The 25,066-nt window shown below is 33.2% G+C and overlaps 1 protein-coding gene and 1 long non-coding RNA gene across 4 annotated transcripts in view; one reads left to right on the plus strand and one right to left on the minus strand.

The window, feature by feature from the left end:
• Window positions 1-25,037, plus strand: part of KRAS (KRAS proto-oncogene, GTPase) — a 40,682-nt gene extending 15,645 nt beyond the window's left edge. For 2 of the 3 annotated variants that reach the window (XM_058743342.1, XM_058743340.1), the window contains exons 3-6: window positions 6,428-6,606; window positions 8,117-8,276; window positions 15,481-15,604; window positions 20,588-20,760. In XM_058743342.1, coding sequence (XP_058599325.1) covers window positions 6,428-6,606; window positions 8,117-8,276; window positions 15,481-15,600 — 459 coding nt within the window. In that variant the 3' untranslated portion in view covers window positions 15,601-15,604; window positions 20,588-20,760. Of the gene's footprint in view, window positions 1-6,427; window positions 6,607-8,116; window positions 8,277-15,480; window positions 15,605-20,587 lie in introns of all 3 variants that reach the window. The other variant, XM_058743341.1, reaches the window with a different exon arrangement.
• On the minus strand, window positions 8,232-14,075 carry LOC131519861 (uncharacterized). The gene is made up of 2 exons (XR_009265833.1): window positions 13,742-14,075; window positions 8,232-13,698 (listed from the first exon to the last, which is right to left on the minus strand). It is a non-coding gene; the product is annotated as an uncharacterized LOC131519861 (long non-coding RNA).
• Window positions 25,038-25,066: the final 29 nt, after the last annotated feature.

The following is a 25,066-nucleotide window of genomic DNA, read 5'->3' on the forward strand; positions in this document are numbered from 1 at the left end:
TTGTATGGAAAATTTGATACTGAACACAATGTATGCACCAACCAGCTTTTTCATATCTTAACATTCTGCCACATTTGGTGTAGATCCTTTTTCTTTTTCAAGATACAAAACTTAATACAGTTAAAGGCCCCTGTGATCTCTGTAGTCTTACTCTCTTCCCTCCCATAAATGTTTTTAAATCTTTCTTATATATTTTTTTGTTTGTATTTTTACATTAAAGCTTTCATATTATATGAAAGTTGCTTGAATACATTTATTAAGAGTCTTGATATAATTTTAAAATTTACAACTTCATTGTTGTAATATAATTTACAGTATCTTAAACTTGTGCTTATTTGTAGAAGACTGTGTTATAGTGTGTGCATTTATTTACATTGAATGGATTCATTCATTTATTTAACAGACAGTACTGATTACCCACTGTATTCAAGACTTTATACATGAGGTGTATAGTGGTGAGCAGAGCAGATGTGTGCCCCAACCATTATGGATGGTATATAGATAGTAATTAAACAATTACACCAAAAAAACAAAACAAAACAAAACAAAAAAACATAGTTACAAATTATAATACATGCTGTGAAGGAAATACAGAGGTGCTGAAGAAGTGGTAAGCCCTTTGGATTTTATTTTTAAAAAGGAAGGGATGCTATTAGAAGACTTTAAGCAAGCAAGTGACATGATTTAGCTGACATTTAAAAACGATCACTAGCTGCTCTGTGGAGAACATATCTTAAGAGTAACAATAGGGATCCCTGCTAGGAAGCAGTTGCAAGAAATTGCATGAGACCAAATAGTTGTCATGGACTAAGGGGATGGTAGTGGTGGTGGTCGATGCTTGGATTTGAAGTATATTTTGAAAACAGATAAATGGCATAAGGTTGTGAGTCAGTATTAAATGCCTATGTAATCTTTCTTTGTAAGACATCTTAGGATGCCATTTTAGGTATATGTCTTTTTTCACTGTCATTAAAAAAAAAAAAACAAAACCCTTTTTCCTTAGCACATTTACCAGAAGGGGTATTATTTTGTCAAAGGCTGTGAACATTTGTATAGCTCTTGGTAAATATCGTAATTGCTTTCCAAAAGGATTGTGCCTGTTTATTGTTATCGTCAGATAACTGCAATTAACTACTATCTACGATTAACTTTTTCCGGCATGGTAGATTTCATTTAGTATTTCAGTATTTCAGTAAATTAAAAAATAGCACTTTGGCCAGGAGTGAAGGGAAATATATGGAATAACTTTCGTTCATTTTATTATGTTGAATTAATTTAAGTGGCTTTATCCTCATTTGCGAAGGATGTTAGTAACGTATGTACCTGATATGAAAGTTTATTCTCTTTGAAAGGCTGGAAATAATACTCATGAAAAATATAAAGTCTTCTGGCACCTGGCTGGCTCAGTTGGTAGAGCATGGGACCCTTGATCTCAGCAGGGCCATGAGTTTGAGCCCCACACTGGACATAGAGCTTACTTTAAAAACAAAAAAGCAGGGGTGCCAGGGTGGCTCAGTTGGTTAAGCATCTGGCTCTTGGTTTTGGCTTAGGTCATGATCTCGTAGTTCTTGGGATCGAGCCCCTCATCAGGCTCTGTGCTGATAGCGCAGAGCCTGCTTGGGATTCTCTCTTTCCCTCTTTGTCTGCCCTTGCCCTGCTCCTGCATGTTCTTTCTCTCTCTCAAAATAAATAAATAAAACTTAAAAAAAAAGTAAAAATTTTGAAAAAAGTAAAGTCTTGATCTTTTTCTTGCTTCATTTTTAACTGGTTTCATTATAGAACCTATGTTTTTAAATTGGTTAGGCTTTGATAACTTGTACTTTTTCAAAGTGGTGATTTTTTTTTATAGATGAAAAGAACAAATAATATTAGTTGAGAACACTTCAGATTTGTGAAGTTATTTTATTAGCTTAGAGCAGGGGTTGGTAAACTTTTCTCTAAAGGGTCACATCGGTCTTTGTCGCATAATCTTTGCTTTTTTTTTTTTTAATAACCATTTAAAAGCATAAAAACTATTCTTAGCTGGTGGGCCATGAAAAAACAGGCAGAATTTGGCCTGTGGGCCAGTAGTTTGCTGAACCCTTAGACTCTAATCTTGGGAAAGAGTCTACATTAATGTAAATTTTTTCTACCTCCATATATTTCTTTTCTTATGGCTAACCTGAAGTTAGAACAAAATCTTTAGTATTTATATATTATTTTTGCTTGCTTTCTACTTTGTCTGTATACTTCATCATTTAACACTTTGTTCTTAAGCTTCTTCCAAGTTGCACTGCCTTTTTATATAGCTCAGTGACTGATTGCACTTCTAAGGATGACTGTAGTTAAAATTAGCTTTGGAAATACTGAATTTCTAACCTAAATCTATTATTTCTACTCAGGATATTCTACTCCATTGCACATAAGTAGGTTGTAGATTACTTTTTTCAATAACTAAATGTGACTCCTAACTTTGCTGGCAATTTTGTTAGGGTTTAGAAGGGAAAAGATAATGGGAATGAAATACATCAGTGAATAGGGACTGCTTTTCCAGTTTCTTGGTCCCTTTGATGGAGTGTTCATCAAAAATGCAAAATGTTTAAAAAATTTATAGATGGGAATCACTGAGGTACATCTTGGAGGAATTCTATGTGGACAGATGGTGAGTAATCCCCCAGCCACACCTTAGGTATAGACTTTGGTGGCTCCAGAAAACTATGGTCCTTAACTTTATTATTGATAGAAATTTTTAGATGTGAAGACTAAGGAAACTTTCAACTCTAAGGTTAACCTAAGTTAGAATTGGTAAGTGAAGAATGTGAGGTGATAGCAATAGGTAAGGAAAGTCTTTCATCTGTAGCTACACCTGGGTAATGAACGGATTGACTAAGACACTGTACTTTACTCTCAATTCCTGCTCTTTCATCACACTTCAAAAATACTGGTTTTCAATTTATAATATACAGGAGTTCTTTCAAGTACTTAGTTAAGGGAATAGGCTTAAAAAATCCAACCAGATGTTCAAATCTTTAGTAAGAAGCTTCTTTTTTAGAAAATCAATACCCATCCTGGGCACCTGGGTGGCTTAGTCAGTTAAGTGTCCATCAGCTCAGGTCATGATCTCACAGTTTGTGGGTTCAAGCCCCACGACAGGCTTTGTCCTGACAGCTCAGAGCCTGGAGCCTGCTTTGGATTCTTTGTCTCCCCCTCTCTCTGTTCCTCTCCTGCTCATGCTCTCTGTCTCTCAAAAATAAACATTTAAAAAAAAAAAGCAGGGGGGCACCTGGGTGGCTCAGTCGGTTGAGTGTCTGACTTTGGCTCAGGTCATGATCTCGTGGTCCGTCGGTTCGAGCCCCGCGTCGGGCTCTGTGCTGACAGCTTGGAGCCTGGAGCCTGCTTCGGATTCTGTGTCTCCCTCTCTCTCTGACCCTCCCCCATTCATGCTCTGTCTCTCTCTCTCTCTCTCTCTCCTTGTCAAAAATAAATTAAAAAAAAAAAACATTAAAAAAAATTGATACCCCTCCTTTTTTTCCTCTCTGAAGAGATAATTCATTTTATTATAGACAATTTGGAAAATATAGTTACTTTAAAAGATAACCATGACATCATAGTCTAATATGGTAGTCTTTCACACTTTTAAAATTGAAAGTCATAGGGAAAAAAAAATTAAAAAACAAAAAAGGTTGGGGGTGCCTGGGTGGCTCAGTCGGTTGGGCGTCCAACTTCAGCTCAGGTCATGATCTCATGGTTTGTGAGTTTGAGCCCTGCGTCAGGCTCTGCTGGCAGCTCAGAGCCTAGAGCCTGTTTTAGATTCTGTGTCTCCCTCTCTCTCTGCCCTTCCCCCACTCACTCCCTGTCTCTCTCAAAAATAAATAAACATTAAAAAAAATTTTAAATTAAAAGTCATAGGGGTGCCTCATCTGGTTAAGCATCTGACTCTTGGTTTTTCAGCTCAGGTCATGATCTCACGGTTCATGAGCCCCACTAACAGCATGGAGCCTGCTTGGGATTCTCTCTCACCCTCTTTCTCTCTGCCCTCCCCCACTCGTGCTGTCTCTTTCTCTCTCTCTCAAAATAAACAAATAAACTTAAAAGATTTCAATGCATTAAGAAAAAATTAAAAGTCATAGAAAGGAATATGTTTAATGTAGCATCTAGTTCCAAAAAAAAAAAGACAGGTATTTCTTTATCAAAAACATAGCCTTTTAACATTTTGGTGTATATATCACCAGTTTTAAAATAATACATACAGATACATTTATATAGATATATTCATATATTTGGGATCATGCTACACATGTATATCTTTGTGTTCTATAAAGAATTTTCAAATATTTTACCAAAAACATGATTTTTAATGACCATTCTTTTTCTTTAATGATAGAATGGTCTATGTAGTAATTCATGAACTAAGGGCACTTTAATACTATAGCCCACATGTGGAACAATAAGAAACAATAAGTCCTTGGTTTACCTTTATACCCATTTTCAGCCCTCCCTCTTATTCCATGACTTCACCTTGCACCGTCCCTTTCCCTTTTTTTTTTTTTAGTCCTATTTTGGCAGAGAGTACATGAAGTCTTAAGTATTAATCAAAAGTCAGAGGAAAATAAAATTTTCATTTTAATATTCTATAATGTTATCTACTCCCTTTCCTTTATTCAGTCTTAGAGTTCAAAATCTCTTTAAGATATTCATCTTTCTCCCTCCCTTTCTTGATGCCCCTTTTAATAGAGGCCCCACAGAATTTGCAGATAAAGCAGTCATGCTCTCTAGAGTTATCATAGTATCTATCTGGCTGTTAGATGTTTCCAGGATTTCAGAAATGGATAAGTGCATCAAAATCCTCAGTACTGACCTTGCTCTTATGTATTCTTTTGACTGCTAAGTAAATAAATGCGTGACAATTATTTGTAAATTGATTTTTTTTGCCATTCTACATCATCCTGAATAACAGAGTTGGTAGAGCTCTCCCATTTCTATAATAATTATTTTCTCTAATAGAGCATTGTGGGGGGGCACCTGGGTGGCTCAGTCAGTTAAGCATCCGACTTCAGCTCAGGTCATGCTCTCGCGGTTTGTGAGTTCGAGCCCCACGTCGGGCTCTGTGCTGACAGCTCAGAGCCTGGAGCTTGCTTCGAATTCTGTGTCTCCCTCTCTCGCTGCCCCTCCCCCATTCACACTCTGTCCTGTTTCTCTCTCTCTCTCTCTCTCTCTCTCTCTCCCTCTCAAAAATAAACATTAAAAAAAATAATAGAATATTCGGGTCATTTTGTTAATAATATGAATACTTGCATTGTTCAATCTCTGTATAACACTTTTTTATAAATCTTTTTTTTAAATTGTGGTATGGTGTATGTGTCTTATATATAATATATATTTTATATATCATTGCAGCCATTCTTGAATGTACAATTCAGTGTCATTAAGTAAATTCACAATGTTGAGCAGCCATTAGCTCTATTTCCAGAAGTTTTTCATCATCCCAAACTGAGACTCTGTGCCCATTAAACAATAAAATCCCCTCTCTCCGTGTCTGGTATAACCTCTATTCTCCTCTTTGTCTCTGTGACTTTACCTATTTTAGTTATCTCACGTAAGTGGAATCATAGATATTTGCCTTTTTGTGTGGCTTATTTCACTTAACACAATGTTTTGCAAGTTTCTTTTATATTGTAACATATATCAGAATTTCATTTCTTTTTATGGCTGAATAAAATTCCACTGTGTATATATTCTACGTTTTGGCTATTGTAAATAATGCTGTGATGAACATTGGCATACAAGTATCTGTTTGATTTCCTGCTTTAATTCTTTTGGTTATATATGTAGAAGCAGAATTGATGGATCATATGGTAATTCTGTTAAACTTGTTGAGGAACTGCCAAACTATTTTCCACAGTGGCTTCACCATTTTCCATTCCTACCAGCAATGTATAAAGTTTCCAGTTTCTCCACATCCTTGCTAACACTTGTTTTTCTTTTTCTTTTTCTTTTTTTAAATAATAACCATCCTGGGTGGTATCTAACTCTTGATTTTGGCTCAGGTCATGATCTCACGGTTTGGTTCATGGGATCAAACCCCACATCAGGCTGTTCACTGAAAGTGTGGAGCCTGCTTAGGATTCTCTTTCTCCCTCTCTCTTTGCCCCTCCCCTGCTCATGCTCTCTCTTCCTCTGAAAATAAAGTTAAAAAAAATAATAGCCATCCTAATGGGTGTGAAATGGTAGCTCCTTGTGGTTTTGATTTGCATTTCTATAATGATGTGTTGAGCATCTTTTCATGTGTGTAATGGCCATTGATGTTTATTCTTCTGAGGAATGCCTATTCAGGGCCCTTTGCCCAGTTTTGAATTGGGTTGTCTTGTTGTTGTTGAGTTGTGCATAACACCTTTTTAAAAGTAAAAGGTGCACCATAATAATCCAGACTGTGTTTCTCCCTTCTCAGGATTCCTACAGGAAACAAGTAGTAATTGATGGAGAAACCTGTCTCTTGGATATTCTCGACACAGCAGGTCAAGAGGAGTACAGTGCAATGAGGGACCAGTACATGAGGACTGGGGAGGGCTTTCTTTGTGTATTTGCCATAAATAATACTAAATCATTTGAAGATATTCACCACTATAGGTGGGTTTAAATTGATAATAAAATGACATTGAGGAGTAATTATTTATATCCTTCATTTCCTGAGTCTTTGTTGACTACCATCCGCAAATTATCTAATTTGAATTTTAAAATAATAATGAGGTAGGCATTATATCCCTGTTTTACAAATGAAGTTCTTGAGGATTAGAGCAGTTGAATAACTTGTTCCAGATTGCGTAGATGGCAGTGCTGGAATTGAAACTTAGGCTTGTTTGACTTCAAAACCTGTGCTCTTAATCACTGTACACTAGGGTCACAGGGCCTTAAGGTAGAGCCATGATAAAAATGAAAACCATCAACAAAAATACGAAAAGGTAATTGAGGTGGTACCACTCAAATAGCCTTAAAAATAATTGAGTATATTTGGTGTAGAATTTCTTGGAATTGGATAAACATTGGCTTTAGATAGTTAAGAAAAACAAACTGAAGCAGTGAAAGATTAAAATACTAGAAAAATTACACTTCATAAAGAATCTGACAAATCTGCATTAAATTGACTTCTTTAAAAGAATCATTGCATTAAATATAGTTTATATTCTATTGCTTTGAGGATGTCCAGTTTTCAAAAAAGTGCATATTAAACATCCCATTCATTAGCTATGTTTTATAACAGTGAGTTAGCCCAGTTAAGAGGTTTAACATTTTACCTAATACATTTCTTACAGCATGTTTTCCTTGTAGTCTGGTAATAGAGAAAAAGAAATTTGAGTGAGTGACAATGTTTTTGTAGAATAGTAAATAGGTGTCAATATGTTTGTTAAGCTATAAAGTTTACTTAGCTAATGAGGAGAGGAACTGGGAATCTGAACCAGTTCTAACTCTGTTGTCTTGCTTCTTCCTCCATGCTGTATCTTTGAAATTAACCCAAAATTGTGAAGGAATATAATTTTACCCCAAATTTAAAGTTTATGCACATCTTCTTGGAAAAAAAAAAACAAAAAAAACCAAAAAACCTTAGAAGGACTTTTAACAGAATAAACAGTATAGTAACATCAATGTTGTCCACGTAGAAATCAGAACCTTTCCACCTTGGTGGTCTCTTTTTTGAGAAAGGTATGTGACGATTAGGTCAGTATCGTAAATTATGTTTTTGTATAAACATTTTAAATTCTGTACATATACATTTAATAACATATACAGGATATGTTTCTAAGGTTATAATTTTAAAAATTAGGTATAGCACTTCTTTGGCTTAAAATTTTTCAATATTTTCTGTTTTATCATTGTGACCTACCTGCGTTTGAACCTATTAGATTGTAGTTTTCCTATATTTCTGGATATTTTATCTTTTAAGAGACACAGAAATTCTGTTTAAAATGGAGAAAAAAAAATAACTAGATGAAGAAGCAAGGAAAATTTGGTGTGGTGGAAACTAGGAATTACGTTAAATGTCTTCTTTCAGCCATATTTTTATAAGAAAATTATGGACAATTTTTGAAAGATTTTTTTTTGTTACTAATGTCTCCACTGTAACTTTTTTTTTCCTCCCCAGAGAACAAATAAAAAGAGTTAAAGACTCTGAAGATGTACCTATGGTCCTAGTAGGAAATAAATGTGATTTGCCTTCTAGAACAGTAGATACGAAACAGGCTCAGGACTTAGCAAGAAGTTATGGAATTCCTTTTATTGAAACATCAGCAAAGACAAGACAGGTAAGTGAAATTGTAATCAATATGTAATATAGTAATCAATATAGTACTCAATATCTATTCTCTGCAAACTATATCAGATAACTTTAATCATTAATCATAATTTGCTAACGTATATTCTAGTAACATCATTTTGAGGGCAGGAGGGCAAGAGCATTGATAAATATACATGCCTGATAGCATAACTGTTATATTATTTAATATAATTTAGTTTTTTTCTTTCCGTTATGCTAAAATAGGAAAAAAAAAAATGTTTACTTGGTAAATGTTCTTTTAAGGGTATGAAAGGGCAGCATTTCTTAATCCAGTGTCCATGGTATTACTTTTGGCTTTGGTTTCTTTCCACATTGAACATTTCTCTTAGACTCAGCACATCTTACATTCAGTATTCAAGAAATGTGGGAATTTTTTTTAACTGTTATATTTATAAAGTCAAAGAACAGGGGAACAAATACTGAGTTTCCTATTTTAGAAGTGTTTTGAAGAGTATTAGGTCATGTGTTTCTAGATTAAATTTTGTTGTCTTTGAAGAATTTTACTTCTGTAGACTTTTTTTAAGGATATATTTATTTTTGGAGAAAGTTTTTATTAAAGCAAGAGGATATTTAGAAAGTAAATGGAAATTCTCAGTTATTCATTTGCTCTGTTGCTCTGAGAAAAATTAATGCCAGATTGACCCTGAATTTTTTCAAAAATTATCTTCATTTTTAAAAGTAACTTTTTCTCTAAGTGAAATAAAATAATTTCAGGTACATTATGTAACCTATTTGTGTGATATGAGAGTTTAACATACAGAAAAAAAATTCTAGAATACATAAGGATATGATGGAATATAATTTTCATATACTAATAAATTGATCAATTTATGTTCCATACAAGATGAACGTTTATTTTGGGTTTTGCTGGTTACATGTATCTGTGAACCCAGAAAAACAGTTTTGTGGAATTTAACTTCTGTAATGCTAGGAGTTAAGAAAATTGATGAACAACTCATTACATATAAAACAGGTTAAACTTATAAAAACAGGTATTGGAAAACTTTCACTCCATTTTGTAAAGGTGTAAATATTTTCAAGTAAACCATTATTCAGCTAGTGTGTATGTCTGTTTCCCTAGTGGAAAAGCTTATGTACTGTACTACAAATTTATACACACTGAAAAAACAATTCTATTTTAAGTTTTTTGGGAGGATTAAAAGCTGAATTTGTATGGTTTGATTATAGTATAAATATCTCATTCTAAAACCTGACTTATAGGTTCAAGAAAGAAGTTGGTATACAGCACTTCACTTTATTTCAGAGGAGTTAAGATTTCATTCAAATCTATTCCCGGGTCCCAAGGACTGGGAAGAGTTTGGTTTCTGTCTTCTTTTTACTGATCTTCTCTAACCAGACTTCTTGATTTCCCTTATAGAGGAAGTACTCAAACATATTTTGCAAATGTAAAATTGAAGGAATGTTATTGAAAACGTTTGTAAACATACTGCCTACTACTAAATCATACCATTAACATTTTATTAACTTGCATTATTTGTAACTTTTAAAAGATACTTTTTAGACAACATTAGTTAATATTTTAGTTCACACTTTACAAAAAAAAAATCTGAGATTATTGCCTAATGTTATAAAGGTTTGCAAATAGAGCAGGGCTGCTCATACTTTAATAATGCATATGAATTGACCGGGCTTCTTATTCAAATCCAGATTCTAATCCGTGGGTTCAGGTTGGGACCTGTGATCCTGCATTTCTAACAGGCTCTCAGGTGATGCTGATATTTGGTATGTGGACCACACTTGGGGTAGGCGACAACACAGAACACGGTAAAAGGGAGTTGTCTTGTTATTTCAACAATGTTGCCCTCTGCTTCTCAATGATAAGAGCCTTTTAGCTGTGTGTCATGTATGGTTATTACGTAAGAAGTACTAGTTTGTTTTTAGTGTTTGATGTTAATGCTTTGCTAGACCACAGCATTCATAATTAATCCGAAAATTGCCTGGATTCCTTTTAAAGTAGATTTGTAGGGTTTTTTTTATAAGTTTTCTTATGGGGGGAGGTAGGGAAGGTGAATGTAGTATATATGATATGGAAGTGGATTAATTTAAATTTGCTTTGTAGATATTTATATAGAGATTGTCTAATTAAAATACAGAGTAATATAAAGGCATACTTGTAAGTACTTTATTTCCTCTAACATTCAGCTTTTCGTATATTTATAACCTATCATATCTTTATATAATTTATGTTGCTAAACTATAACTTAGATATTTTAGTTTTTGATCTTTGACTTCTTTTTATTTCATGGACTTGTTGATTTGCCTTTCAAAAATTTATTAATCTTCCTCTGCTGAAATTAATTTGATATTTGCATGCTTTTGAAAGACTTTAAAGAGCTATTCCAAGTAATTGTGGAGGTTATAAAATATATAAAAATTTTAAAAATTTATATTTCCAGTTTCTGTGAAAATTTGAATCCCTGTTTTCTGCAGAGTCTTTTGTTATTCATCTGCTATTATTTATTTGCTGTTTGAACAAAATAATTACGTATACTCTTGTTGCATTTTATCAGCAGCTGTTTGTTTCATGCCCTAAGTTTTAGTCTTGAGCATGAACCTAAAACACAAACACCAAACAATTATAAGTCAAGTTAATAGGAATAAGACATTCATTTAGAAGGACTAGATAAGTTATTTTAAGCTTTGGAGGCCACAAGTGGTATCTGTTGCAATTTTTTTTCTTATAACCCTTTAAAAATGCAAAAATAATTCTTAGCTGTGGCCAGTACAAGAAATAGGCTATGGCTGCATTTGGCTTGCGGGCTGTAGTGTGCTGATCCCTGATTCTCTGGGGAACTGTATTGTTTGATTAGATGCTAGAAGTTAGGTCAGACTTTTGACTTGAAATTTACAGGCTAACATTAGTAATTTTAAAATAAAACTTACATATTCTGTGAAAGGGAAATAGGAGTTTTACTCTAGTACTTTTTAAGACAGGATTGCAGACTGTGTATCTTATGAAATAAATTACTTTGTAATTTAAAAAGCCCATCATATAGGCTAGAATATAATGAATTCTATATATTTTTTTACAATATTTTCGTCTACATCTGAAAGGCCAGCATAATTTTTATCTTCTGCTAGTATGCTTTATGTGGTCCCTATGTTCCTAGTATATAAATACTGCTACCCCTAGTTCACATTTATCTGGGTAGTTTGGTAATTGCCAGATTTTTCTGGCCTCACTGGGCAGTAGATGCAGTGTTGGCAAAGACTGTTGAAACCAAAACATTGACACCATGGTAATCAGATGTGTGTTTTCCAGTCTGCTAAAATCAGAATTGGGGAGTATTCAGTAAAGTGGATGACAGAAGCAGAATTCTTAGCATATCTGCTACCCCTGATTCAGCTTTTTTGCTTTCTGGAGGTCTCAATTTGAGTATAATGGGAAAATTAGTTTTACAAACTTAAAAATGTTGAGTGATTAATTTCTGGCTTTTGTTGTTAATTTCTAGATACTTAAAATTAGTTGTGAGAAGACCTCCATTAAAGAAAACTTTTGATCAAATTGTTTTAAAGCAAACCAAATAAGGAACTCCTTATGTGGCATATTTCTCTTTAATAGTTTGTAGTTGAGTTTGTGTACGTGAGATAAATATCTTGAACTTTAACTTTTTACAAGTTAAAAATAAAACAGTTACTGAGCACCTGCTGTGCTCCATGCATAACCTCCTATGTAGTGGTTTTGCTGCATTTCAGTAGTACCTGAGATGGACTATAGTTTAGCAAGGTTTCTTGAAAAATAAGCAATACAGAATTGTTTTTTAGGATACATCTAGTTTCTCCCATGCCTGTCCACCAATAAAACTAGTAGTCTTGCATCTGTCTATACTGAGAGTACTTGAAGTGTTATTTCCTTGAAAGTATTTGCAAGAATTTTTGCTGATAATAAGCCACTCAGCAGGAACTTGTGTAAAATGAAATCGCTCAGTGAAAGCATTATAGGCACCAGGATATAGAGTGATCCTGTGTGTTGACAGTTCCACTTCTGGTGTGGAATACACTTATTTCCTTAATCTCACAGGTATGTTTTCAGATAATAGCTGAGCTGAAGTTATTGTCAAATCTCTTGATTTAAGAAAAAATTATACATATTGTACACTCTGTTTTACATAAATATTTTCAGTTCTGAAAGTTTAGTAAGTATGTGTGGCAATGAGCCATATTTTTAAGAATAAATCATTGGGTGCCAGTTAAGAGCTTATAGCAGCTAGCCACAGTGGATATTGGACATCTGATTCAGCTACACTTTGTCTTTAAAAATTAGCTACACATTTTGGGGTATGAAACCAGTGTTCTTTGCTAGTGCCAGTGGTTTAAGGTACACACAAGGATAAATAATGTTCTCTTGATGTCAGTATGATTCTAAGGCATATTATTAAGAAATGAGAAGTAATTTAAGTCTGAGAAAATAACTGACTCTTTAAAATTTAATATAATTTTGTATTAGTAAAAATAAAAAGTGAACAGAGTCACTCTGGAATAACTATTTCTCACTATTAATAATCTTAGCCACTGAGGCCCTAATACTGAATTCTTGGTGGTGGGTAGAAATCTCTTCTTTTTAATTATTGGCCTCCAGTTCTCTCTCTGCATTGCTGGAAACAAAAATCATATATCCTGTACTGGTGATGGGAATGTGCACACTTGAAAAGTAAGACACGTTCAAAATGATTTTAGAAATAAGTTACAATCAAAACTTGCTTCTGTTAAATTAGTAGGGGACCAAAACCCTGTCCCCTACCCTCCCCAGCATTTTTTTTTTACTACTTTTCTATTGACTTTGTAACTTTTTTTAAACAGAAGTAAAAGTTTACATTCTTAAAAAATATGAGCTTTTACCTGGTTTGTTTTATTTTTATGTGTATATGTCTATATTTTAATTTCTTGCATTGATTTTTGAATTGGAAGAGAATCATTTATGAAAATATCTTAAATGCCAGCTCATACTTTACAATTTACATATTTTACAAGTCATTTTAATGCCTTAAGTTATTTATCTTATTTAATGAGAATTTCTAATATATAATTTTTAAGGACTTAAAAAGTAAAAATACACCCTCTTGAGAATGATAAATATAAAATTTTTAAAAATTTGTATACAGGCACAAGTGGCTATCTAATTTATAAAGTACCAACATATTTAATAATTTCAGAAAACAGTTGGAGATTTTTATTTTGTAGTTGACTTAGCTAGCTAGTTGAGTAAATTGATTCCATTTAAAAAGAGATGCAAATTTTCTTGGGCTGTAATGATTTTTGTATTAGATAGCTGAATAGAAATATGTCACTGCCTGGGATAAATAACTTGAGATGTACATTTTAATATATAAACAGCAAATTTAAATGCCTCTTTCTTAACAAAACTTAATCTTATGAATTTTAAAGTTTTACTTTAAAGGTAAATTATTGAACTCTACTGAAGCAGTGCTTAATATATTCTTGTGATTTATAAAAATTAATATACTCTAAAGAATTGAGGTGTCTTTTTTTTTCCTTAACTAGTATAGGCAATGAATGTGTGATAACTTCTGCATGCAAAAATTAAGACTTAGTTGTTGGTTTACTTCAGCTAATATTTAAATGGCCAATTCTTTGTGTCTGATTGAACTTAAAACTATAAATCATATTTTTGATATGTATTAGCTTTCTAGGTACTGGGTTCATTTTGTCACATTTGGTTCATAGAAAGACTGATGTTACCAATCCCAGGAAGTTCAAATAGGCCAATCCCCCTTAGTGAGTAATTAATTTTTTAAACATTTTTTTTTTAATTTATTTTTGGGACAGAGAGAGAGACAGAGATGAACGGGGGAGGGGCAGAGAGAGAGGGAGACACAGAATCGGAAACAGGCTCCAGACTCCCAGCCATCGGCCCAGAGCCTGACGCGGGGCTCGAACTCACGGACCGCGAGATCGTGACCTGGCTGAAGTCGGACGCTTAACCGACTGCACCACCCAGGCGCCCCAATTAATTTTTTAAAGTAAAAACAGATTAAGCTTAAAATTAAATGTGTAGTAAAATATACCAGTTTTTCTAAATACTTCACTTTCTTTTAGAATAATAAACACAAATACTAATCTTTTAAGTTAATTTGCACTGCATGGAGATTAGTATTTGTGTATATCTTTTAGATGTAAGCTTCAACTCTGGTGGTATGTTTTTCTAGATAAACTAGGAGTACAGTTAACTGAATACTCTGTCCCCTTTGGCTACTGCTTACTTTTCTGGACTGGAAAAGACATTAAAAACTTTGTTGGCCTCCATATGGCCATACATGATTTGTTGTCATAGCTTTATCACTGTAGCCTTAAACAAAAATCCCTTTTGTCCCTGTAGAGTATTTAAATTAGAATGGAAGGTATGAAGCCAATATAATTGGATAGTGCTCTAAAAATTATTTTTAAGACTTCTTTCTAATAAGGAAACAAACTGCACTGTTACTATTCTGTGTGTGTACTTTAAACAATTCGCGATGTTTTCATATTATGGTATATGGCCCTCATGTAGCATTTTTATTTAAATAATGTAGCTACAAAAGTCCCAATCTCCGATCCACTTGTGGACCCTAGAAATGGTCTGGACAGTGTTTTAATTGAAGATAGAACTGAAGATTCCAGTCCCTTGACCTAACTTTATTTTGAGGTGTGTGTGTGGGGTGTGTGTGTGTGTGTGTGTGTGTGTGTGTGTGTGTTTAAATATCTCTTCTGTACCATTTTTCTCCTTCCTTACATAGGGCAGGGGTGAGAGAGGCAGGGATGCTTGTTTTTCTTAAATTAAATAATTTAAATCTAACTTCAGTTTAAGCTTTGATTAATTCCATGACTAGCAAACTATAACAATTATATTAGTTGATACACAAATACTAATATAGGTCCTAGGTTTTTCCTGATCTCCCCTAATAACTAATTTAAATTGTTTTAAAAAATTCCAATTCCATTACAAAACAAAAATGATTTTAAAGAACAAACCAGGATTCAAGCCCATATTTTAAAACTGCATCCCCACTTTTTTTTTTAAATAATCTGATGTCTGTTTTAAAAAGAAATTCTCAAGTAAAGGTCATAATTTCAAACTTCTTGCACAAGGCTGTCCCAGTAAATTACAATTACCAATGAAACAGACTTTAAAGAAGTTGTGTTTTACAATGCAGAGAGTGGAGGATGCTTTTTATACATTGGTGAGAGAGATCCGACAGTACAGATTGAAAAAAATCAACAAAGAAGAAAAGACTCCTGGCTGTGTGAAAATTAAAAAATGCATTGTAATGTAATCTGGTAAGTTTGGCATATTAATTTTGGCAGAAACCAGATGTCTTTCAGAGGTAATAAAGTAACAACCACTTTAGAACTACCTAGGGTGTGGGGTTCTGATTGGCAGCATTGAAAGATAAGAAATTGGTAGTTTGTTTCCATCATTACTACACTTATTTTTAATCTAATATGTATTATAATTGATACAGTTTTGATAGCTGTATACTACATTTGTCATTGGGTCTAGAGAGGAAGAAAAAAAAAGAAACTGTAAAGAGTAGTAAGGTAGAGTGGCCCAGAAGGTGGGGAAGGGCCCACTCTTATAGTGTATTCTTCCTTTTGGACATTCTGCAAGCAAATACTTGTTCTGCCTGTGTTCTCTAACTTGGTGGCAGCACCATCACTGTTTTACCCAAGTAAGAAACCTGGGTAAAGTCTTGGGATGACTCTTATATTCCTCTTTTGCACCCCCATTTGGAGGCAGCCACAATTTCCTTTGATGTTACATTCCAGCTTTTATCACATCATTAGTTCAGGCCCCTGTCATTTCTTGGTGGGACTGTTATAACTTATTTGGTTTACCTGTTCCTGCCTTTATTCACGGTGTGTTCAAAGAGTGTATTCAAAGAGATATACTTAAAAGAAATGTCATTGTCTTTTCTTTAAGTCCAGTCACTGACTTCCTGTTACGTATGGAATAAAATCTCAAACTTCATAGCAGTTTATACATATATGTCTGTAACATCTTCCTACCCCTCTAACCTTCGGCCTTATTCCTAAAAATTCCTTGCCTGAAGGGTTTTTTGTTTGTTTGTTTTGTCCTATGTAAAAAAAATACCATGTTATTCCTTACCTTTCCTTGAGTCTTGGCTGTTGCTCTTGTTTGGAATGCCTGTATCCTTATCCATAGTCATATTAATTAGCTAACACTTTTTTCATGATTCTCTACTATCCAAGAATCTTTCTTTATAGCCTTAAATGGGCATAATATCCAATATACTGTTCTTAACTGTTACACACTTGCATGTTAAATTGAAATAACTTCTTTTATGTTTGATTCCCAAACAGTAGAATCTTAGCCAGAATCATGTATTTTTAATCTTTGCAGGACCATAATTTAACAACGTTAAGTTATGTATATACATATTTACGTATACAGTAGTTGCCCATTTGGATTTACTGAGTGGAATTTCTCAGTTTCCTTTCTAAACCAGCCCATATTAAATTTGGTCTTGATCAGAAAATATTTCACTCACTACTTTTTATTATATTGATTTGAGTTCTGAAATAGTGTATCTCCCAAAAGCATAAAATGTACATTTGAATAATAGACTCAGTCCCAAGACACGTGGTATACTAATCTGCTAAACTCAGAAGAAATAAAGCATGACTGGCATTAATTTTTATTGAGATTTATGAACCCTTAATATTCTTTGAGTATCATTGTATAGAGCAATATCTTAATTTAGAAATTGTGGCAAAATTTAACATTGCAATGCAATTTGAAAACTTTTTTTAAAAGTAGAGCTATTTAGAATAAAGTAAGTTTTACACTTTAATTTTTATTTAAAACAAAGATGGAGGCATATACTTTTCCAAGATTTCTAATTTGTGACTCTGTAGTGTAAATGTCAAATAATTAGTGGGCATGATCAATTGAATCCTTGCTTTTTTCAGTGGGCATGGATATCATTTTATTTAAAAGTGTACTTGGTAATACTTAAAATTTTAAATAAAAATATTTTTACAAAATTAATTTGACAGTAATAAATATATACAAATTTGTTTTTCTCAGTCCTAAAACAAATGGGTTTATTTTTGAGACAGAGAGAGACAGAGCATGAATGGTGGGAGGGTCAGAGAGAAAGGGAGACACAGAATCAGAAGCAGGCTCCAGGTTCTGAGCTATCAGCACAGAGCCCGACGCAGGGCTCGAACTCACGGACCACAAGATCAGGACCTGAGCCGAAGTCGGACGCTTAACCGACTGAGCCACCCAGGTGCCCCTAAAATGGATGGGTTTAAACAAAATTACTGGGATAATTTTTTGTCTTTATATATGTGTGTATAAAAATGACTAGTTCCCATATTGAAAAAAGGAATTCAGTGTCCGTTTTAATTGTAACCTTTCCTTAATCATTGCAATTATTCTATTTTAATAAGTTACATAAGAGTTCAGTATTAAGAAAGAGTGCAATATTAACCTAAACTATTTGTCAGAATCTTAGAAGATGGTAATGTTATCACATTCTGTTTTCATTGTCCCCTAAATACTGGAGTATTTTTTTTTTTTTTTTTTACATTTTTATTTATTTTTGAGACAGAGACAGAGCATGAATGGGGAGGGGCAGGGAGAGAGTGAGACACAGAATCGGAAGCAGGCTCCAGGCTCTGAGCCATCAGCCCAGAGCCTGACGTGAGGCTCGAACTCACAGACCATGAGATCGTGACCTGAGCTGAAGTCAGACGCTTAACCGACTGAGCCACCCAGGCGCCCCTTGAGTATTGTTTTTAACTTAGAATGTGTCTTCTCTATATCCATCTCATAGTTTTTCATTTTATCTGCTTCACTGTTTTAGTACCATTGACATTTTTCTTCATTATAAAAGTAGTTGAAATGGAGTAGGCTACATAAGCATATGTGATAAAAGGGAATTTGTGAAAGGTAGGGGAGTTGGATTAGATCCTCTTTCAAGATTCCATACCATTCATAACCATTTATGATTATAAATTAGCCAAGGGTTGGTGAATTATAAAATAATGGTTCTTTATTACATCGTTGGAAGCTTTTGCATTTTGTGTGTTAAGAAGGTTAGCATAAAGATTTATATATATTAAGCCTTGATTGTATTGCTGATAAGTTATATTTTATCACTTTTCCTTTCCTTTGGGTGAAGGCAAAGCATATGTTGTGCCAGTAATGAATGATTTCAGAAAGTGGGGAACATCATTGAGTGCAATTTAGGGGTTTTATTGGAGACTTTTTCCCCTGGACTTTTCACTGCTGTTCATGTGATAATTCTGGTGGGTTTTTTTTTTTTTTTTTTAATTTTTATTTATTTATTTTTATTTTAGAGTGGGGAAGAGGGGCAGAGGGAGAGAGAATCTAAAGCAGGCTCCACACTCAGCATGGAGCTGAACGTGGGGCTCAGTCCCACTCTTGAGCTGAAATCAAGAGTTGGTAGCTCAACACACTAAGCCATTCAGGTGCCAAATAATTCTGGTTTTCATCCTATAACTACTTATTTAAACCTTGACCAAGCCTCTCATTCCTGCTCTGTGTTTACTTTTTTTTTTTTTTTTAAGTTTATTTATTTATTTTGAGAGAAAGTATGTGTGTGGGAGGGGCAGAGAGAGAAAGGGAGAGAGAGAATCCCAAGCAGGCTCCACACTGTCAGCACAGAGCCCTGTGCAGGGCTCAATCCCACGAACTGTGAGATCATGACCTGAGCCAAAATTGAGAGTTGGACACCCAAATGACCAAGCCAGGTGCCCCTGTGTTTACTTCTTCAAAAATATAATATTTTTCTTTTAGATCTGTTTTGAAAATTAGTTAAGTGTAACTTAAATGAAAATGCCCTGAATTAATTTTACTATTTTGAAATATTAATTATAGAAGATTTTTGTAGTGTAGTAAAGGAGAAATCATATCGCTGATAAATTTTTAAAGTTTAAATTTATTTTCAAGAAATAAATAACTTATATGAATGTGTTTATATGAATATTCAACAGAAGTGGTTAAAATGAATAAAAATTCAGTTTTCATTATTCTTAAAGTGTCTTGATTTATATAACTTTATTTGCTGAGTATTTGTTCCTAGGACTCCCTCTAGTGTCTCTGAAAGCATCAGTAGGTTAGCAGCTTTTTAAAAAGAATTACTACTCACAGATTTTAAAGTATATAGAGGATCATACTTTTTTATTTTTTAATTTTGCTTTTATATTTAGCTTGTTTTTTAATGGGGTCATAACAGGAATTGATTTCTATAATTGTATAATTTCAGTATTGCAGGGTTAAAATCTACCACTTTGAGAGTGCCATTTTTCACTTTATGAATTATTAGGTTGAAAATTATTCTACTTGAAATCATTTTCAGCCATTATTTATTTATATACCTTGCTTTGATCAGGAATAGATTTACCAAAATGACTAAATGGAAATTTCTTTGAAGATACAGCATTTGGCTTTATATGGCAAACTTTTGAATATGTAATATATTAATTAAACAGAAAGTAAAACAATAATAAATAAAAGAGAATTTCCTCCAAATTGATAACTATACCACCGTTTAAGTGATTGAGCTCATTTCTCTACAAGTCAGAGGTATTACATGTTTCAAAGTATTGTGTCTTATTTTTGGGGTCAATTCAAATTTCTTTCTTATATGTTAAGTATATGAATTGAAACTAATGCCTTAATATATATTATTTTCAAAACTGTAAGTATATTTGAATACTGTTTATTTCTTGGGGATTATTTAAATCTAACGGATTTAAGTAAGTATTGAACCCAGAGCTCAAATATTGCTGCTGTCAGTATTTATGAAAGTGGTACATAGTTGCATGTCTTATATCTAACATGTAGAAACTCAGAGATAATTAAGTGTAAATGCATTTTCACACACATAAAAACACATGCAGAAATGCACTGGAATTTGGTGACAGAAGTGTGTCAATATGAAAAAATAAGTAGCAAAGTAAGTTCTGGGAAAAAGGTACTTGTTCAGCTTATGTAAGATTCTGTACCACTGCTTTTCTTTGCCTTTTGTGAAAATCAGTGTTCCTATTTATAATGTTGACGAAATACTCATGAAGAAAACATTTAAGAATCCTAAAAGTCTTAAAAAAAAAAAAAAGAATCCTAAAAGTCTTTGTCTAAAGAGAAATGTAAAGTGACCTTATTCTTTCTCAGTATTAATGTCTCCAGTAGTAGTATATCCTTTCTGTTATCTCTATACCTCAATCCATCATATATATTCACATTTTAATATTTGTTATGTGTTTCAGGGTGTTGACGATGCCTTCTATACATTAGTTCGAGAAATTCGAAAACATAAAGAAAAGATGAGCAAAGATGGTAAAAAGAAGAAAAAGAAGTCAAAGACAAAGTGTATAATTATGTAAATACAATTTGTACTTTTTTCTTAAGGCATACTTAAGTAAAAGTGGTAATTTTTGTACATTACACTAAATTATTAGCATTTGTTTTAGCATTACCTAATTTTCTGCTCCATCCAAACTGTTAGCTTTTATCTTGAATGCTTATTTTAAATGACAGTGGAAACTTTTTTTCCTCTAAGTGCCAGTATTCCCTGAGTTTTGGTTTTTGAACTAGCAATGCCTGTGAAAAAGAAACTGAATACCTGAGATTTCTGTCTTGGGGTTTTTGGTGCATGCAGTTGATTACTTCCTATTTTTCTTACCAATTGTGAACTTTGGTGTGAAACAAATTAATGAAACTTTCGAATCATCCCTATTCTGTGTTTCATGTAGTCACATACATGGATTAATTACCATTTATAACTTCAGTTGAGATTTCATGATTCGTTTTACTGAAACATTGAGGGAACATGAATTTATGGGCTTCTTGTAGATTCATCTTGAGGTATTAATGTCCTATAGTTTCAGTCACCCTTAATGAATGTAAAGTTACACTGTTCATAAAGGTTTTCTCCATCTTTTCACTGCTGTTTGTCATAGTCACGCTCCCCAAAATATTATATTTTTTCTATAAAAAGGGAAAAAAAGGAAAAAAAAATACAAGGCAATGGAAAATATTAAAAGGCATTTACTTTCTGTATTAGATAAATTCCTATAATACTCTGAATAGCTTTTCCTGTTAAGGCAGACCCAGTATGTGATGAGGATTATAGCAACCATTTTGGGGCTATATTTACATGCTACTAAATTTTTGTAATAATTGAAAAAATTTTAACATGTATAAAAAATTCCCATAGGAATTAAATATAGTCTCCCTGTGTCAGATTGCTCTTTCTTAGCATAACTTTAAATCTTTTGTTGAACTTCAGTCTTAGAAAATAGTTTTAATTCTGGTAGTGACATTAAAGATTATTTGGGCCAGTTAGCTTTAGTAGATGTTAAAGAGACCAAGACTGCAAGGCCAGGCCTTGTGTGAACCTTTGAGCTTCATTAAGAGTTTCATGGTATGGACTGCATCCCTGTGGCCTCCCAGTGTGCTCATGCATTGGGTGGTCAAAAGTAGGGACTAGCAGAGTTTGGATAAGTTACATTCTCACTATGTGGTGGTCCTCTGACAGATCAGGAACATCACTTTTAAAAAAACCAACAGAACTTTAAAAAAAAAATTATTTTAAATGAGATTTTGGGGTTGGGGGTGGCAAGACTTTAATTTTGTTTTAAACAAGTGAAAAAGTTTCAAAATCTCTAGTATTGGCTAGTTCTCAACACTGGCTAAAGTAACATTTCATAAACACTTTACAAGTATGGTCCATATTTAAGAATATATAATGCTTAAAAAATAAACTAATAACATGATTCTTTCAATGCGTTTAAGATGTATTTTTAAATATCTGAAGTAAGATGGTGTGTTGAGGTGAAAATATCACTGGGCTAGGAGGAAGGTGACTTAGATTCTAGTTACGTGTCTTTTACAATTCACTTTTGGGCAAATCACTTACTATCCATTTCTTCTATGTTAAAAGAAGTCATCTCAGAGGCTATATCTAGCATTACAGCTATGTGATTTACATTCAGTTTACATAAGGAATACCTATTTGTCAATCTCAGCACAATCTGTAACTTTTTACCTGTGTTATCTTCAGTGCCAGTCTTAGGCAAAGTTGTGCAAGAGGTGAAGTTTATTTTTGAGTATCTGCTCTCCAGTATCAATATCAGTACTCCCCCACATTAGTGTCATCTTGCCTGCCTACCCTTCTATATGCCCCATGACTTGATGCTTTCCTTTTAATACTTTTGATTCCTCTAACCTCAAGATTTATTGCTGCTTTGGATATCTCTGTGAAGGCTTCCCATCAAGTCACATTAGTCAGGCCTAACATAATCTGACAGATACTATAGTGAGATGGACCTAATAGCTAATTTTTAGATGGTAGCTATATAGCAATTTAACTTTGATCCTTTTGAACATCATCTCTTTGCTACCCGGTCCATTAGTGACTAAGTAGGAATTTTCATACCTGCTATGAATAGACAGAACCCTATCCAGTGGAAGAATTTGATAAAGGTAGTACTGAAAGATGTCCTTAGATAATCTAAAATTAGGACTAGCCCTGGTAACAGTGATACATTCCATTACTTTGATAAGCAAAATCTTACAATGAAAAATACCTTAAAATTTAATTCACAAGGCTTACTTTTTAGCAGAATTCATTTATTCAACAACTATTTGAGTGCCTACTAGATGCCAGGTACTGCACAAGGCACTGGGGATATTACAATATCCCCCCAAAAGGGACATGATCCCTATCCTTAAGTAGTGCTGATATTTTAGAGTGCTCTGTAATATCTTAGTGAGGCATTTGGCACATGACCCAGAGATAACATAATGCATATTTTAGTTTTGCAAAGAAGGGATATGGTCTCTAAGGTTTCTTCCAGTTCTAAAATAATTGTTTTGCTCTGATTCCAGTAAAGCTGTTTAATCAAGCTACTTTACATAAATCACTTTACTTCATTATTTTAAAGGCGTAAACTTGACTATATATTGTTTTTTATTTGGGATAATTATGTGATTCTCTTGGGACAACTTATAGTACATATTAAATCATATGTCAGATAATAACATTAAAATTCCCAAGTGTGTATTATTCTAGTTGGTCTCTTTGTATAATAATTAAAATAGACTTAAAATTAAATAATTGAATTTAAAAATAGTTTTATTTATCTGGGTATGAATAAACAGATGCTTGAGCTAATTCACAGAAAAAGAAATTTCTGTGTAAAAATCAGTCCAGTTTCTGAAATGCTGTGCTAAATTACAGGTTTATGGAACATTATCTAGATAGGGTGTTAAGACTTTATAGTACTTCCTCTTGTTTCTACACAAGAGAAAGAAATGGCCATATTTCAGGAATTGCAGTGCTTAACTGAGGGATTTTTAGGACTCTTGAATTTTTTGATGTAGCTGGGCAACTTTTTTCAGGCAGTGGTAATTATCCTTTATTATGTGAATTTTGAATGGTTTGACAAAAGGTTTGTTTTTGTAGGGATTTTAAAAGGGGAGCCATAATTCTAGAAATAAATTTATGTAATTATTACGGCCTTAAAGATAAAAATCCTTGTTGAAGTTGAAAAAAATTGCTAAATTACATAGTCTTAGACATTAACATGTTTGTGGAAGAACGTAGCAGAATTATGTAGTATAATTTCAGTGAATATTTCCACTTAGGAATTCTAGGCTCTATTTTAACTGAGTCACACTGCATAGGAATTTAGAACCTAACTTCTAGGTTATCAAAATCTTTGCCACCATTGCACAATTTTGTCCTAATATATATAGAAACTTTGTGAGGCATGTTCAGTTGCAGTTTGCACAAGTTCATCTCATTTGTATTCCGGTGATTTTTTTTTTTCTTCTAACCATTTTCTTCTAAACGATATATATACACATTCAGTTTTTCTGGTAGGCAATAAAAACTGTCATTTCCATTGTCAAAAAATAATAATTTCTTGGTAACTCTGTATTAATGGTTTTTTAAAAAAATCAGTTACTTTAAAACTGAATTTATATTTAATAATTTCTGTTAGTATTGGGTAGCATGAAATCTGCATTGAGAAATTGAACAGCATACAACTGGTAGCTGTAAATTCCTTCAGAAAATGAAAATTATTTCTTCCTAAAGATACATTTACATGAGTTCTTGAAGAATAGTCATAACTAGGTTAGTAATTGTTTTCGTTTAATAGTTTTAAGTGCCTGTTTGGGATGATGATAGGCAATTTATATGAATTTAGGAAAAAACAAAGTTTTCACTTGCAGAAATGTCAATTACAGAGGGTCCCCCTCCCCATAGAGCTAAATGGGTTATGTAATGTTTTATCCAAAAGTTTCCAGTTCCACTGTCTTGTGTTTTCATGTTGAAAATACTTTTGCATTTTTCCTTTGAGTGCCAATTTCTTACTAGTACTATTTCTTAATGTAACATGTTTACCTGGAATGTATTTTAACTATTTTTGTATAGTGTAAACTGAAACATGCACATTTTGTACATTGTGCTTTTTTTTGTGGGACATATGCAGTGTGATCCAGTTGTTTTCCATCATTTGGTTGCGCTGACCTAGGAATGTTGGTCATATCAAACATTAAATTTAAAAATGACCACTCTTTTAATTAAAATTAACTTTTAAATGTTTATAGGAGTATGTGCTGTGAAGTGATCTGAAATTTGTAATATTTTTGTCATGAACTGTACTGCTCCTAATTATTGTAATGTAATAAAAATAGTTATGGTGACTACGACAGTGTGTACTTCTTGATGGAATTTG

This window comes from Neofelis nebulosa, chromosome 8 (genome assembly GCF_028018385.1).
Source record: "Neofelis nebulosa isolate mNeoNeb1 chromosome 8, mNeoNeb1.pri, whole genome shotgun sequence".
Classification (NCBI taxonomy): Eukaryota; Metazoa; Chordata; class Mammalia; order Carnivora; family Felidae; genus Neofelis; species Neofelis nebulosa.